This window comes from Echeneis naucrates, chromosome 8, assembly GCF_900963305.1.
Source record: "Echeneis naucrates chromosome 8, fEcheNa1.1, whole genome shotgun sequence".
In the NCBI taxonomy this organism is placed as follows: domain Eukaryota; kingdom Metazoa; phylum Chordata; class Actinopteri; order Carangiformes; family Echeneidae; genus Echeneis; species Echeneis naucrates.
Window position 1 is genome coordinate 14,712,268 of NC_042518.1, and position 17,719 is coordinate 14,729,986.

At 40.9% G+C, this 17,719-nt stretch overlaps 1 protein-coding gene across 1 annotated transcript; it reads left to right on the forward strand.

The window, feature by feature from the left end:
• Nucleotides 1-1,915: 1,915 nt before the first annotated feature.
• gng13b (guanine nucleotide binding protein (G protein), gamma 13b) lies at nucleotides 1,916-16,337 on the forward strand. The gene is made up of 3 exons (XM_029508332.1): nucleotides 1,916-2,517; nucleotides 11,573-11,699; nucleotides 12,904-16,337. The coding sequence occupies exons 2-3, from the start codon at nucleotides 11,602-11,604 to the stop codon at nucleotides 13,007-13,009; spliced, it is 204 nt and encodes a 67-aa protein (XP_029364192.1). The 5' UTR covers nucleotides 1,916-2,517; nucleotides 11,573-11,601; the 3' UTR covers nucleotides 13,010-16,337.
• Nucleotides 16,338-17,719: the final 1,382 nt, after the last annotated feature.

Here is a 17,719-nt window from a genome sequence, read left to right on the forward strand (position 1 = left end):
CTCACACCTACAGACAATTAACAGTCACCAGTTAACCTAAACATGATGATCTTTATACATGACTGAATCTGAAGGAGTGATTCAGGAGTGGGAGTAAACCAGAGTACCTGGAGGAAACCCACACAGGCACCGGCAGAACATGCAAACTCCTCACAGAAAGGCCCCAGGCTGGGAACTGAACCCACAAACTTTTTATTGTGGGTCAACAGCGCTAACCACTGTGCTGCCCCTGCACAGAGAATATTTCAAATGCTGAACTAAAACACCCCCTTTACTCTGTCAGCAAACACCAAAGGACAACAGCTGGCATGTACAAAGATGTGGAAGTAGAAGGGTCAGACTTGGGCTGTGGAATCGGGATGCTATCTGAGGCCTGATAGGGCAGAATAAGTATTTCACAGTTACACAATTACAATGCAGTCATGAGAGTGGCAAAGGTTCTCAAATCTAACTGTTGACAAGAAAGTGAATAAATGCATTTCCTTAAATGTCAGACTTTTAGAAGGCATTGTCATATAAATCTTAACATTCCTTTGAATAGAGGACAGAATGATCTGATTTAGAGACATTAACTCTGAGTCCTGTCCCATATTATAAGACCATTGCTGACAGAGAGAGCCAAGTTTCCCCGAATCTGCTGATTCATTTTGTGATGGCCGGTTTAGGCGAAACACTGGGCTGAAAGTCATTTAGTGTGATGTTATCACAGAGCCAATGGAGTGCTGCTCAGGAGAGCTGTCTGGACTGGACTCCTATCTGAAGAACACTTTGTTGATAGCCAGCAGTGGATATAAGCTCTATTCAGGAAGGACTGCAGCTCTGCTCTGAATGAAAAATCTGAGGACAGGACAGAAGGAACCACCACTCCAGCCTCATGCAGCCTGTTTGTCAACTTGGATTATAGTGAGATCTGTTTTCTTGTTTGGGTTTCACGGTTCATGTTTTCTGCCAGTTTATTAATAACCATTTCTGTGCCAGGTGGAGAACTGTTACTGGTTTCATTGGTTCTACACTCGCACACTCTTCAGCTGACATTTTCTCTCAAAAGGCATTTAATCTAATCTAAATTTGAACTTCCACTGAGTCTTCAGCGCTTGTGTTTTACTTCGGGTAAACGCTTAGTGCTACAGCTTCAGATGTGACGTGCCAGGGAGAGCTGGTGAGCCTTCTAAAGTTGGATGCTGAAATAGTAAGTTAGCATTTCTATTAGACTCTTAAGTTAACAGCTGTTAATGCAATAGCTGTGCAACACTAGTGAAAGAAATCACACTTCCCATCTCAACAGGAGGAATGAAAAGCTGCTGGGCCTATGAGATTTCAATTAAAAACGTCATTATGCACCACACACATTTATCTGTTATAGATATGTTATACAACATTAAGCGCCTTGACTGCAGGACCTACTTTAGTGCTTTAGTGCTTAAATTTGACTTAAATGATTATTTATGTCTATTTTTCTGGTAGTGTTTTACACCTGGACTTAATAAGGAAATGTAAGATTACACAGGAGATGATTTTTCTGCTGGTGGCGTTGTGGAATTTAGCCTTGTGAAAAAGTCTGGTTCTTGAGGCAGCCTTGCATCCCAGGGAGTCAGAAATACATCAGCAGAGTGTTGGGCACATTGCAAGATGGAAATGCACAACTCAAATTGTGCAAAGCATAGTATAAATCAGAACAAATGAAGACAAAGAAAGCAGCAACCTCCAGCCTTTCTCCTGTGGCCTAGGAGCACTGATATAGTAACCTCCATATGTGAAATCAAACAAAAGCCAAATATGTTGTTTTCTTTTTTTTTTTTATTCTCAGTAGGAGCCTAAATCAGCCGTATGCAGTGGCCATATTAGGGCAGAAATCCTGAGTGTGGCAGAAGGGATGGGGGGGGGGGGGGCAGACTGAAGTCTTTGCTTCCTTACTTCTTTGTGGTACCGACCGCCCCCCACCTCATCTACTCTCTGCATCCTCCGAGAAAACTCTCTCTCTCTCTCTCACACACACACACACACACACACACACGCACACATGCACACGCACGGCCACTCATATAGGAGGATCCAGCAGAGGAGCGGACAGTGGACGGCGGAGTGCGCACCGGACCAGCTCGTTAACTTGTCTGCTCCGTTATAGTCCCCCCTCCTCTCTCTCTCTCTCTCTCTCTCTCTCTGTGTCTCCTGTCAGTGTCTCTCACCCGGGCAGCTGTAACTACCCGGACTCTGGTTCTGATCTGTGGCACTGAGACTCCAGACAAGCCTCAGACTGCTCGTCATCGCCTCGTTTCACTCCGGAGACTGCGGATTTTATCCTCGATCCTCTCCTCCGGATACGGACAGTGCGCGCCGCCTTTCCGACAAAGCGCAAAGTCTGCGGACGCTGAGTGTGTGCTCCGGTTGGTTTTCACAGCAGGGGAATTGGGTCCTCGGTCCCGGTGCCGGTCCTGCTCTCTCCTCTGCCTGCCCTCCGGTTTAGCTGCCCCGGTCAGACTTGGAAAGAGCAACAGCCTCCACCGGCGCATCAGTGAGGTAAGAGATGCAACTGTGTACGGGAGAGACTCCTCACACTCTCAGCCCTTCACGGCCCCCGTCGTGCCAGCACAGTGGGCTCTTCGTTTTCATGTCAGCCTGCAGGCATTTTCTGCAGCAAAAAAAAAAAAAAAAGAAAGTTTGCATGATGCATATTTAAAAATGACGGTCACAACTGCCCAGAAATGTTATTTATAGATGGTATTTATAACAGAGTGGAATAATTATTTCTCATGTTGCCATCAAATGCTTATTTCAAGTGTGTTCCACGAAGTCAGCATAACCTGGGGGGAGGATTTTAATTCATTTCATACTACGCCTCCAGCTCCCCAGAACACACACACACGCCTCAATGCTGGGCCACGAACATTACATAAAACTTAGATTTCTCCTCTGCACTTCTTCCTCCTCCTCCCATCTCTCTCCTGTCCTCCCCTGGCTTCATTCTGATCCCAGAGCTGGGGAAAGTTGCATATACACACACACACACACACACATATATATATAATTTTTAATGGAGAGTGAAACCTAATAAAACACAAGCCCAGGTTTTGGGAACAATAAACAGTACAGAATTTTAAGAAAATTACCACTTAAATGCCTCTTTTTGGTTGTGTTGTATTTCATTAGTGTTGTTTTGTGTCTGTGCCTGTTCATAGTTGCTATATGTGTCTGTGCAGTCATTTTGTTTACCTTTACTGTTATTTATCACGCATTTCTATTTTTTGTCTCTTTCTGGCTATTGGGTGTCCCTTTGTTGCAATTTTTGTTTCTCTGTGTTTGATTGACAGTAGTTCAGGGACCAGTAATTCATCTTTGACATTAATAAGGCGAACAACTATCACCTTGTCACTGTGTTCATGGTGCCCCACTAGCCCCTGTCCAGGATCTATTTCCTCTTCACACACAGACGCAGTGAGGGACCAACACATTCATTCTCTAATTGGGCTCCTTACAACAAGGGAACAGTGGAAACAGATGTGTACCAGCTGACCTTTGTGTGTCCTTACACATGCAAACATTTATTCCATCCAGTCCGGTTCAGGCCTGTATTGATTAGATGTGATCGACCAGACGGCGCAGGCAGAGCCGTGCTGGTGTGATATCAGCTGGGCTGGTCCCAGTCGCTTCAGAGCTCATTGAGGTGCCAAACGGATCGCATGGTTGTAAAAGCTCAAACATCATCCGTCAGTGCCTGGCATTTATTATCCTCAGCAGCATCTCCTCCTCAGTTTAACGGCATGGCGCCTCTTCTTTCTGTCTTAGCCTCCACTCTCAGCTGGTCAGAGGCGCTCTGCCTGTTCCTTTCTATTTTTAGTCTCTATTTACAATGCAGTAGCTATAGAGGCAAGAAGAGTTCCTCAATCTGTTTCCCTTCATCTGTCTCTCCACCTCTTATCCCCCCCACCCCCCCACCCTGCTCTTTTTGTCTCTACCTCTTTGTCTTCACTTCTTCAAGCCCCATTCACTTTTGATTTAACTGTTTAACCTTCAGCTATCATTACACTAGTCAGATGGGGCAATTTAACACATTAAACGCTGGTAGCAGCTCACATCACACTGCCACCTGCTCCACTGACAGACACGCACACACACACATGCTGTACATTACTGTTGGTGGGAGGACAGCAGTGCAGACAGGGGGTAGAGGTTAATCTCTGGATGCTTTTGACCCAAATCACCATGCGACCTACTTACCCTCCCTTAAAACCACCACCCCACTTTCCCCTCAACACACCCACCCAAATATATCTTAAAAGGCACACCGCATACACACATACAAAAACACAACAGGCTTTTGGATGCTGAGACACTCTTGGGCTGAAAGGCAAATTTCAATTGTTGCCTAGTCATGAAATGAAATAAGTAAAGTCAATGGAGTGGGAGGAAAATAATGTTATATTAGAAGATCTTAAAAAAAAAAAAAAAAATTAATAAAGAAAATGTAATTAACATTGACATCTTTGATGATACTTGAGCAAATGTGAGGCAAAAATACAACATGTCCCAGTTCCAGCTCCATTTCCACTGCAGCAATCACTGCACACACACCCAGACCTAAAGTCACGAACTTTACTATATTGACACTGAAGTTAGTTTTAAAATAGATATATTTTTGACCACATTTATCTTATATTATCTTGCATATCTGGTTTGTAACGTACGTAATAACGTAATAACGTACTAAGTTCACACTAGTGAATTATTAACATCAATACGAACGCAAAAATGACACCACTGCCATGAAGACTGGACTCAGCACCAACTATGCTTAATCATTAGTTTTTAGCTCCTCATGAGAATGTGCCAAAGGGCACACAGCATTGTTGTTTCAGTGCAAACGCACACAAAGCCAGTGGTTCAGACAGTATACAGATTATCTATGATATACCAGGAAGTTTATTCTTACAGTTCAGTTAAAACACATCAGACAGTGAGCTATGATCCTGTGCAGTAGAGAAAAAAGAGCTGGTTGGTCCATATTAAATACATCTCATCAATTACTGATGAGATGCCATGAGATTTTCCACATATACTAATGTTGCCCACAGCATGAAATAACCTATACACATCCTCTATCCTTTAATCTATTGCCATCATCATCAAAATTGACTTGGTTTATCATCAAATATCTGCAGGACTACTGATAATGCCACAACCCCAACTTTACTTATTCTGTGAAAACTAGTAAACATCGTTATGCTAAAATAGGATGGTTTACATGATATCTTCTCCATCCATCCTCCACTCATCTGTCAGGGTTGTGAGAGGACTGGAGCTAATTCCAGCTAACACTGGGCAGGGACGGGGTTCATCCCGCACAGATCATCAGTCCATCACATAGAGGCAGGCTGATATTCACTCTCCTACTCATACCTATGGGCAATTCAATGCAGAGTCACCATTAAACCTAATGCACATGTCTTTGAGCCATGGGAGAGAGCCAGAGTACCAGCAGAAAAACCATGGCGGCCCAAGAGGAACATGCAGACTCTTCAGAGGAAGGCCCAAGGCTTAAGGTTTGAACCCAAAGTCAAACAATGCAAACCATTGGCCCCCCATCCTACCTAATATTACTTAACATATATTGGATGGATGTACTCTGTGTTGTGTAGAGTTGTTGACTTTATTGTTCAAACCTGAAGCAGTTGTATGCCACTTACCCTGGTCCACTTTGTGGTGGCTTTAGACTAAAGAAAGATATGCTTAACTTTAGGTGGCTGATTGGTCAGATAATTCTTGCATAACTGCTCTATCTGTTGCCAAGACGAACAGACTGAAAGGGGCAGACTCTGTCATATCTCTCTGGTTTGCCTGGTATACAAGAAAAAGTCTCACATTTCCCTGGCAAGATCCCGAGACAGTTCAGGTCCCTCGCTTGGGACGACAACTTGTTTTCAAACTGCAGGGATAAATGAAGCAGGCCATCAGACCTGAAGGTGCTGGCCGTCATCCCAACTGTTTCACACTTGATTGCAAACCACTCCGTATGTGGTGGCGGTCATGGTCTGATGAGGCCCGTAGAACTACAGATTCAGCACAAAAAAAAAAAAAAAAACAACAACCTTGAGACTGTCTGAATCAAACAATAAGACCACAACATTGCAGTTGTGCTTATTGTTAAAACGGAAACTTAATTTGCCTAAACTAAGGACACTGAAGTAGATTTCCTCTGTGTGTATCTTTGTAAAAGCCTTGTGCCATGACATAGTCAAACACATCCCCACTATATCCTGCATGGGTGTGAAGCAAAGCTTTTAGTTTCTTCTAACAGCAGATGGATGAGTGTCAGATGCTTTGAGGAAGTCAAGGTCTTTCTTGTGACAGTAAGCAGGCAGGGGCCTTTGAAATGTGTTTACAGTAAAACTATCAAGGAATCACTATTAATTTGTTGGAGACAGTGTTTAAATACACATACACCACTATCACTTTTAAACGCAATTGCTAGTTGAGGTGTAATGTTTGTTTTTTTTTTGGGGGGGGGGGGGTGGTCTCATCAGCACAAACCACAGAGAAAAGCTACTGGCTACGCAACAAAGAGAGAACCCGCTAAGGTGTGGAGGAATGGATTTGCTGTGTGGAATTTGTTAAAATGGGAAAGGAGCACTTAGAGAGGACTCAACAACAGGAGATGGATAGAAAACAGATATCAGACAAATGAGACGATTGCAATGGTGAGAAAATCTCCCCGCCTTAGTCCATTGTTTTAATTTAAATGTCACAGTGTAAAACAGTGAGCCACTATCATTTTTATGTCAGACGCTTAGATTGCACGGTTTCTGTGGCTGAAAGTTTGCCCAGGTTTTAATTGGCTGCTAGCGGAGATGCAGAAGATAAACACAGAGGCATGGCTGTGTATTGAGCAAATGACAGGTAGAGTAACTTGAGAAGTGGAAGGGAAGCTGTAAATTGGAAAAAGCTAATGATGGCGTGAGAGAAGAGAATGAGTCCAATATAATGGACAATGGCAGGTGCAGTGGACAGATGAGTGAGGAAAGGGGATATTGTCTGGAAGGTGCATTGTGCATTAACTACTTATATCTCTTCACAAAAATGATTGATTTTCTTGGCTGTAATGATTGTAGTCATTGCTAATTAAGGTAATGTTAGCCTGATGAATACTTTGCAAACATTTTCTCTACGCTACTACACTTTCAAATGCATTCATCTATACAGGTTACTCCAGAGTATTCAAGCCAAGACAACAGATCAGCAGAGAAACACTGCTGGCCCCATTTCAATCTGAAAACTTGCATTACAGTCTTGGTAGGCAAAAAAACAGAAATTTTTGGAAAAGAAATTGTAATCCCACCCAGGCTCTACCAGATTGGGATGACCACCGGTGGTGGAAACAACCAGTTACAAGCGTTACTGACCATGCTGTCTTGGCTAGCTGCTGTTGAACAGTTAAATTCAGCATTGTAACACTATAAGTGTCTTTAACGTCCTCCTTTTGTATTATTTTTTTCAGCTAGTCATCTGAGTGCAACTTGACATTCGGATTCCTGTTTACATGTGCTCGCCTAAGCTAAATCTTATGTAACCTAATAGTAAATCAATATATATATAACTGATTCAGACACTGTTTTAGAGCTTTCTCTGGAATGTTTGCGGCGCAGTTTAAGATTAGCAGTACAGCATCCCATCAGTCACCACCTAAAGCCAGTCTACCTTAAAATTTGGTACAACCCACTTTCTGAAAGATGGTGAATGAGAGGGCCCGAGGAAGAATGGGGGTTGGGGGGGGGTGAAACAATGAATTAGGAGTGAAAAATAGACACTGGCACATAGAGACAGGAAGGTAGATGCTGGGAAACAGATGGATAGAGTAGACATATAGAAATAAAGAAGCGAAAGTGGAGGAGGGGGATGAAGTGAAAACAGGGGCGAAAGAGACGGCGAGTGTTAGAAGTAGAAAGAGGAAAGCATCCAATCAGCCGTCGTCTCTGGAGGATGCTGCTGAAACCTGATCTCAGCCAGGACCTGTCCACTGCTCTGCCTCTCTCTGTCTCTGTCTGTCTAGTATTGGTAGGACACACATACACATTGTCATGTAATATTGCACCTGGTGTTTCCACAGACACACACACACACACACACACACACACAAGTCTGATCTTATACAAATGTCTTTCCCACAATCAGAGCAAGTAGCTTACTTTTGCATATTTCACCCACAGGAAAACACTGTAATTGAGAATCTGTTCCCAAATGTGTTTTATACACTAAAGGAAAAATGTAACATTTTCAGAAATACACTTTAGAACCAATAATTCTTATATCAACATAAGGGCCATATGTAATAGGCCAGCACCTATTCTGGCTCCATCCAAATCCACCACAACCTCGTAAACTCAGTAATGTGAGTAATGCAACTTCATTTTGACTCATCGGGATATGAAAGGAAGCCACCACCAGCAGCTGGTTAGCTCAGCATAAAGAGAACAGGCTTATACAAAGCAAGGCTGCCTAGTTAAGATTGCCAGGGCAGACGTAGGAAATAGCACATATGTACTGTATACGTTTGGATTTGTTTTGTTTTGTTTTTTTTTATCTACCTACAACCTACAGTACATTTTGATAAAAACCAAAGTGGCAAGTTTGAAAACCATTCAAATATTCAAATGGATAATAATCATTAGTATCCTCACCATGCGGTGAAGTAGTTGTTGAATTCAGATGTTTCCGGGACCCATACAACTCCCTCACTCACTAAACTGTCATAAAGAACAATTGCATAATATGGAGTATTGTTTAATGTCCTTTAAAAGTACCATAGTTATTTCTATGTTGAAGCACCGCAGTGAGATCAATTCTGAGCGCAGACTGCACAAGCACTCGACTCGCCCGAACCCTCAAATGACTCACACGGATGGATACACACACACACAAGGGCACACACACAAGAGGGGAAGCGTATTATTGAGAGAGTATAGTGGACAGAAAGTGTGGGTGTGGAGTGTGAGAGAGCAGGAGGAAGAAAAAGACAGCAGAAGCGAATGAAGACTTGGAGTGCTATGGCGTGTTGAATGAGTTGTTATTTGTATGTAGCCTGTATAATTAAGTATTTTATATTTCCAACATCCATGGCTAAGTTACATTTTTACCCTCCAACTCTTCAAAGCCAAATAAAAAAATCCTGAATATACTGTGTCTTTATAGGAATACTGTGACATTTTGGGAGTCAAAATGTATTCATTTTATTTTTACAGGTGAGAGAAAAAGATTGACCCAGCTACCAACAGTTAGCCTAGCTCTTCTTCCAAAATGCACACATCAACATTTCTTAAACCTCATGAAATCATGACAAATCTCATAGATTGAGTATGTATATGAATAGAAAGGTTAAAACTGGCAGTTTGTTGGATTTATTTAAACCAGTTTAGTCTACCTGGTTCAAGCTAAATATTTTTATCGGAGAAGAAAGAACCAAAATGTCCACAGGAAGGAAAGAGAGAAAGAAGGCGATCGCAACTGAATGCGGCAATGAGTCCTCTCATTTCCCGAATCGTCTCTGTGCTTCAGTCAGCATCCCTATAGTTAGCTGTAGCTAGCATTGATTTTGACCTGGTTTAATTTCCCGCATCTCAACTCACAAAACTGTAATGTAATTTGTTGTATAGAATCTTAAATTTCACATCAAAGTGAAAAGGATGAACTATACCAACGAACACGTGATGATGACTTTAAATTATAGGATTTTTACCGCTGACCTGCAAAATGTGCCAGTTTAATGGAATGAAATTTGTCTGTAGTTAACTGCATTTGCATAGGAAATGGATAAGAGCTGTTAAAGCGCATATATAACTGATGTCTTAATCTCTGCAGGTAGTGTAAAGGGAGAACTGATCATATTATGCTGGCTGTGAGGCTCAAATTTAGTCCACTGCATACAGTTTGAGAAACTCAATGCAAGAATTGTGTGGAAAATTGAATCTTTAGAAATCTGAGATGTATCAACTATGGAACCCGTGCTGAAGAAAAGAGGAGGGCATTTCCTACTCAGGATAAAAGGGATGGAAGTTATTGCTGAAGTGTAATACTAACGGTATCTCTTTGCACAGGAGTAGATATACAACCTGGCTTTTTCTCCCTCCTTTTAACAGTCTTCTTGTCGACACTAGATGGTTTTTGTTCAAATGTCCACTTTATCTCTTACCTCACAGAGGCTGTTAAATGACAAGGGCCTGTTTAGTGGTGAACAAATTCAAACAAACCTGGTTTTCCAAGCTGAATTGTCGTGAGCTCACTTAGGAGCCTCCAAACAATGGTCAGTGGACATAGGGTGATTGAGGTTGTCAGGCCCTGGCATTTTACTGGATTTCTAGATGGGCTTCGCTGCCAAATCTCAATGTGCTACACATGACAGCCAAGGTGTTCAGATATGTCACACATTGGATTGTTATTCTTGTATCAGAAGGTTGGAGCAGTCCTCTTATGACAGAGCTGCTGAAAGACAGGGGAAATAACCAAATAAAAAAGGATGTGCATTGTGACCTTGATCTAAAGTAAAGTAAAGAGCAGTATAGTGGAAGCGATGTGTATACAAATGCCAATTGTGGGAGGGTCACTTTTCTTTTCCCCCACCCTTTTTTCTCATGTAGACAGCAGCCTCAGGTGAAGCCAGGTAGCCCTTCACTAACACCAGTTTTTTTGTTGTTTTTTTTAAACTCATTTAAAGCCAGATGTCATTTCACTCTATGGATGGAATACATTATACTGAAAAAAAAAAAAAAACAACTAATGTTACACCATCAAATATAAAAGTATGCAATGCAAATACTTTACTAAATATGTATTCATATATAATTCATATGTTATTATCCAGATAAAGACCCCCTGCACTGCAACTGCACAGGATCATTTACAGTTTGAAGCTGCACTGTTGTCTTTTACTGCTTTTTATTTCATATTTTCTTCATCCCGTCCTCGTCACAGTGAGATGTGCAGGAGGAAGGAGACGGCTAAATACTCAGTGAAATATTGTATTGTGACACTATTACATTTCAGTAGCACAGGCTGTAGGATTAAGGGGGTGAGTTGAGGGTGATAGGAAGAAATAGGACATAACACAGGTGCATGTTGTGATTTTTCTTCCTTTCGGAGATTGGGACAGAACATCTCACGGTTTCCTTCCCATCAGGTACCGAATATGCCGTCAATAATTTTTGTCGTAAATGACCAAACTTAAGTTGGTAATATAAAAGATCTTTAGTACAGCTTAGTTTGAACAATACTATGCTGGTTACGTAAATGTAGCATCTTCAACAAAGACAAGCTTTTCTTGACGTAGAAACATGCAGCCCAAAAAGACAGACAGGAAAGCAACCGAATATATCCTGTGGTGTTAAGAGGGGTCTGCCAGTTTTGACAGCACTTGGTTGTACTCTATGAATTTAATAGCCTCTGTTCTCTCTTCCTGTAGGTGGATTCTCTAAGCTGTGGTTATAAAATAGATGTACTTGGTGCTGTTCTTGCTGCAGGGCAGAGTTGTATTGCGTGTCTGCCTACTGTTCAGCAGCATAAATACAACTCCATCCCCCTTTTTGCACAGGTAGAGAAGCCCTACATCAAGCTGCAGCCATGGATGAGATGGACCTGCCCCAGATGAAGAAGGAGGTGGAGAGCCTCAAGTACCAGCTGGCCTTCAAACGAGAGAAGTCCTCCAAAACAGTGACTGAGTGAGTAGTTAGTCCACAACAGTTTTACAAACTTCTGCACAAAACTCTTTGTTTTTTGCAAAATATATTCAGCAGACAGTAAATCTATGATGGTCACATGATTATCAGTATTTATGGTATTTTGTTGGTTTATTTGGTCATGTGCAATTATGCAAAACCATACTTTCAGAAGACGAGAAATACTCATTTTGTATTATTGTAATAAAAATAAACATTAAATTACATCTAAGGATTTTTGTGGTGGGAGCATTAGATTTCTAAATAAAACAGCAAGATGACTTCAATAACTAAAACTACCTTGAATGCTGCCGTCACAGCCACAGGCAGATCTGGGTCTGGATCAAAGCTGCAGCCCTCATTTAGTTCTGCACAGTGCTTTCTTTGTGTGTCTGTGCGACACTCTCATGGCAGTGCCACTAGATTAAGGGCCAATCAAGGAAACACAGAAAAAAACACTTAATCTGAGGCTTCATCAGCACTACTCGAGCGGACTGACTTTTGACTAATGTCATTTTTCTGAGTATTCAGGGGGACGCTTTCAAATTCTTGTAAATGCAAAAAAGAAAAAAAGCTGATTGCACTGCGTGATGAGTAAGAGGTAAGAGAAAGAGTGATGTCTCACTGCAGGAAGACTTCATTGATATTTAACTGAATTTAAAGGGAGAAAATCAGCTTCTCATAGATGGAAATTTGATTCCTAAGCAATAAAATACAATTTGCTAATTTGAGTATGATTAGGAGTCTCTCTGCTGCAGGCTTATTTGATCTGGTACGACCAGTAGTTAATGGTGATCAGTGCTAAGCAATGACAGCAAAGGTTTAATAGTGATTGCCGTGAAATTCTTTAATTACATATGCAGTCTTGTATTGCTGATGATTTAATCATAAAACCAGAAGCAAACACATGGAATCTATTCAAATGTTTATCTGCTAAAATCTAGTACAAACTAAGAGGAGTATTAAAATCTATTAAGAAATATTAAATAATTTTTCAATTTCAACTGCAGTAAAGTACACAATGGCTTAATTAAAAACAACATCTGAAGCATAGCTCCAGAAGTGATGTGACTTTCAACTGGTTGCAGATTCTCTCTCACTTTCTTGCCTTGTATGGAAATGGGGAAATGGATCGAGGATTGACTGTAGTAATGAACTCCCTCTGGAATTTAAAAAAATGTCTCTTGTCTCTCGTCTCTTCTCAAAGTTTGGTAAAGTGGATAGAGGATGGCGTCCCAGAGGATCCCTTTTTGAACCCAGAGCTGATGAAGAACAACCCGTGGGTGGAGAAAGGGAAATGCATCCTCCTCTAGAAACCAACTGCCCAGCTATGACCTTTCAACTTCAACCAGACCAACACTCACCTACAGATGATGACCCCTGAACCTGGCCCTCCCTGGCCTGTGACAGCCACGGCAGGACAGCGCCTCCCAACCTCTCACCATGAATGTACAACAGCTGATATCCCTCAACCTCCCCCTAACATGCACCCCAATAAGGGCACTGAAACACACTTTCACACACTGCCACACATTCACTGCAAGTTTATTCCTGCCATGGCAATGCATCTTTACTATAATATTATAACAAAGATCAATACTCCTACTGTATGTCTCTATATGGATACATAGCGATTTATTTATGCAGCTGCCAGTCACAAGCTTTCTCTACTCTTACTCTACATTCTGAGCATAGCAAGATTTTTTTCCTTCCATTTATGATGACGTGTTGAGCTAAAATAAACTGTAGAGTCAGATTCTTACTATCACACCGACTGTTGGGGGGGAGATTTGTTCTACGGTGAGGTATAAACCCTTTTTTCTCACAACATTGTGGTACATTTTAGCTTGAACGTTAATAGATTGCTCAAGTATGTGGTTGACAAAATAGTTATAACAAAAATTATATAAGCAACGATAAATTAGAACTAAATAAACCCATCAATAAGAACCAATAATGATTTAAAATTAAATGAAGGTAACTTTTAGTTTATATAATTTGCTGAATTCAGTGTTTTCTTGACATTTAAACTGATACACATATAAATAACCACATCAGCCAGATCACAAACGTGATTGCAGTCTGTCTTGGTGCTCCCAGGTACGAGTCAATCAGGGGTGGCTCTGGTCCATCTTGAATGTTGCAGCATTTCACTTGACATTTTTTGATGTCACATAACTGTCCATTCAAAATGCATGAACTGATTGAGTGTAAACACACTCTTTGTCTGCATTCAAGCCATTCAGCAAGCGCTACTTTTAATACATGATATCCATGTGCTTTAAACTTTTATAACAGTATAAAATATCCCTGGTCCAAATTTTAAGTCTTTATAGGTTCTTATGGTGCGTTCACTAACTATAAACATGTAAACTATAGACTGTTACATTACTCTTGTAGTATGTTAACCACAAACCTATTAGACAAATGCAACAGTTTCAGATCTGAAAGGCAAAACAATAAATTCCAAGGATTTTTCACATGGAGACAGGTTTTTCAGTAAAGATGTCAGTATGAGTGAGACTAACTTGTTCAATTTGTCGTCTGCCTATAAAAAAGGCAAACATTTAAGTAGCTATCCCAAACGGCTGGATTGAAAATTGAAGCGCCTGCTGTCAGAGAAAATGAAGGAAAGAGAGTAAAGGTATACAGTTTATTGCAATATTTCCTCTAAGACATCACAAGAATAATAATCTAAAAAAAACATTTTAAAACAAATGTTAACAACCTTCTCAGTTTCTCATCTTGGGAGGTGGGTGATCTTGTAGGCTTTGGAAAATTATGCAACATGTTACAGTCAGTCCCACTTCCATTCTCATGGCACTTTAATTGACTCAAGCTGACATCTTCAGAGAATGACAACAAAATCTCTATAGACTGAAAATACTGCCAGTGACCAAGTGACTGAAGCCTTTACACACAGACAACATGCATGAACCCAATAAGCGTTCATGTTTTCAGCTTTCAATGAGTGAAGCGTCAGCTCGTAACGCATGGTTATCAATTTTCCATTCTGGAGAGAGAGATCTGCATCTAGTGTTGTTTTGCCTCAGTGTCATTAGGGCAGACAGAGTTGGAGCAGCTCTGCTTGTGTTGTCAGAGGGGAGCAAGAGCTCTGGATCTCAGGAGGGGGGGTCTGAGTTTTTCGGCTCCTCCTCCTCCTTAGCTACAGACCCCAAGGGAACACACAAACGAATCTACACACATGTGACATGCAAGCAAACGTCACACACTCTGTCTCTCTCCACACATGTACAGATTGACCCCTTTAACTTATTAACTTATTGATCAAGACTTGGTTTGTCTATTTATTTATTTATTTATTCAGGAGACCTTTCTCTCACATATAGTTTTTGTTTCCTACGTCAGCACTCCTTCCTCCTCAACTTGAAAAATATAAAGACCAAAAAAAAGAAGAAGAAGAAATTATTAATGACTACACCTTGCCAGATCACATCTACAACTGCCTTGTACACAGTTTCCTTAATATAAGAATGTAAATATATGGCATGAGGTTTGAACATCACCATCAGCCTCTGAGCTGGTCTGTGTGGGGGGTGGGCTCCTTTCCTGTGTGGGTGTTTATGTGTATGTGTGTTTGTGTGCATATTTAAAACAAAAACAAAAAAAAAAAAAAATTTAAATCCTTGCACACACACTTAAACACAAACACACTGCTTAGTGAGAATGCGTATGAAGGGAGGAGTGGCAAGGGTGTGGACTCTAAAAGACCTGGGGACAGCGTAGCCTCACATCATCTCTGTACTGTAATGAGACACTTTCTTCATGATGACCCAGTTCACTAAAGGCTGTTCAGTGCTCGGAGGATTTCTTATGTGCAACTGCAAATGTTCCGTTTTCCTCCTCTGAAACAATCAAACTGTCTTTGATGTGTGAACAAATTATTATCTTAATTAATGCAGCATGTCTGAGCTGCGTCCAATCAGACTGACATATTCCACACTTCTTGAAATGTGGAACATCTGATGCAAAATGATGTCATTGTCCGGTGAATTAAGGATGTCCCGCCAAATCTGAGCATACACTGTCTGGAACATGAACTCCAAATGGAGCCATTTTAGATGTCCCAAGGTTCAATAAGCAGCACCACCCTTACTATGATTTTATTTTAGTTCATATGTTCAAAGTTCATTGTTTGTTCACTACCTGGCAAAACAACAACTTATTTTTCTTGGTGGATGTATGAAGGGGGACCTTTAAAATGGCCTCAATGGCACAAAGATATTTGCATCACAGATTTTTTTGCTTTTCCAGTGTGCCGAATAAGTTTGTTCTTTTTTCCAACATGATTTCAAGATTTAAAGATTTCTTTGGGTTCTTACAGCATGTCCACTGGGAAAGCAATAAATGCTGTCACAGCACTCCAAAACAAACTAAGTACATGAGAGGATTTCTGATTCAGCCTGTCCCTGGTCTGTTTTTTTCTGTCTTGCTACTGTAACTTTACTTGTTTGATTTGTTTTTATATAATCAGAACGTGCGTACGTATGTATGTTATTACTATTATAACGACAGCATAAAACCTTGTCTAATTATCTAGCAACATATTCCTTGTGAGAGTGCTTTGGAAAAATTATTATGCATCAGATCAAATCCTAGCGAAAAGAAGACAATGAGCAATAAAATAAAACCATTTTTTATTGAATGTTTTACAAAAACATTTATCTTATTGAATAAAGTAGAAGATTTTTAGACAGCCGGGTTGTTGTAATGTTTTGTTTTGTATGCACCTCTGAAAGCACCACAGCTATAGAGTTCATAAGGAACACCTGTACACCTACCTGGTCACGCATAATGTGAGAACAGTGCAAAGTATAAAAAGTTGCAGGTAAAGGTCAGAAACTTCCGTTTGGCTGGGTGTTGGTGTTAAATAGGCAGGTCATGTGGATGAAAAGCCAGATCTCAGTAACTCAGATGACTGCTCTTAATAAGCCTGGCGAGTAGCGAAACAACTCCGAATGACAATGCACAACCTTGGTTAGCCCCTCAACAGCCCCACACCACATCGTGTTCTCTTCAGCCAAAGCAGCCAATAGTAGACTCAGGCCGCAAACTTTGGCACATTTACAGCCCCTTAATACCACTCAATCATGATTTCAATGCCATGGCCTCTGCATTGTTCCGTCCGTGGAGTTATACCAACTTCTAATGGCAACTTCTGTCAATATAATAGACCAAGTCAAACCGAGAAAGTGGCCTTTGGGATGTTGTACGACAGGAAGTTGGCAGCACGAACATGCAGACAGATCTGCAGGAATGATGTGATATAGTCAATATCAGCCAAAATGGTAAAGGCACATCTGCCCCATCTTTTAGAATTAACGCAATTCAGAATAGAGGCTGGTCATGTAGCACGGATCAACCACCCAGTATTAATATGATGTTCTTAATAAAGTGCTCAGTGGATGTATTTTCCTCTGCAAATCCACAATAAGAGCTGCTAGATGAGTGCTTTGAATACTGTAGGCATGACATGTTCTCACTGAGGTATTAAAATGACTAAACTACTCCGTACCTGTTGCTAAAAATAGCTGCATTCATCAATAATTAGTGACAGAGAAATCCCACAAAGATGACTACGTATTCAGTGAGGCTCAACACAACGCACTGGACAGAAGCTGATTTGATCAGTTCTGTTCTTGGAAACGGTCTTAGCTTAGTGGCTGACTATCATGTATCAAACCAGAGATCCAAAATAGCCCTGTTTCCCAGATTGAGTGCTATTCATTTTTTGCATATCATTTTGCCACTTCATTCATTCTTTCAAGGCTTTGGCCTGATGAATCATAGCCCAGGAGACAACAGTGAAGTACTTGAAGAGGTTAGCTTTGCTCCCAAGGCATACTGTGTGTTCAACATGTCTAAATTCTCCCCTTGAGGACGGCAGTGTCTGGGTAAATAAGAAAATCTTTCATTTAATGCCAAAGAAATACATTCTGTTTGGATTTTCGTTGCTATATTAACCTGGCTGTCTCTCTAAACATTTAATTATTTATCATGGC

What these genes read in the sequence shown, in the direction of transcription:
- gng13b (XM_029508332.1), top strand. Translation starts at nt 11,602, where the DNA reads ATGGATGAGATGGACCTGCCCCAGATGAAGAAGGAGGTGGAGAGCCTC. An exon ending in TCCTCCAAAACAGTGACTGA is followed by an intron (nt 11,700 to 12,903) that starts GTGAGTAGTTAG and finishes CTCTTCTCAAAG; the next exon opens with TTTGGTAAAGTGGATAGAGG.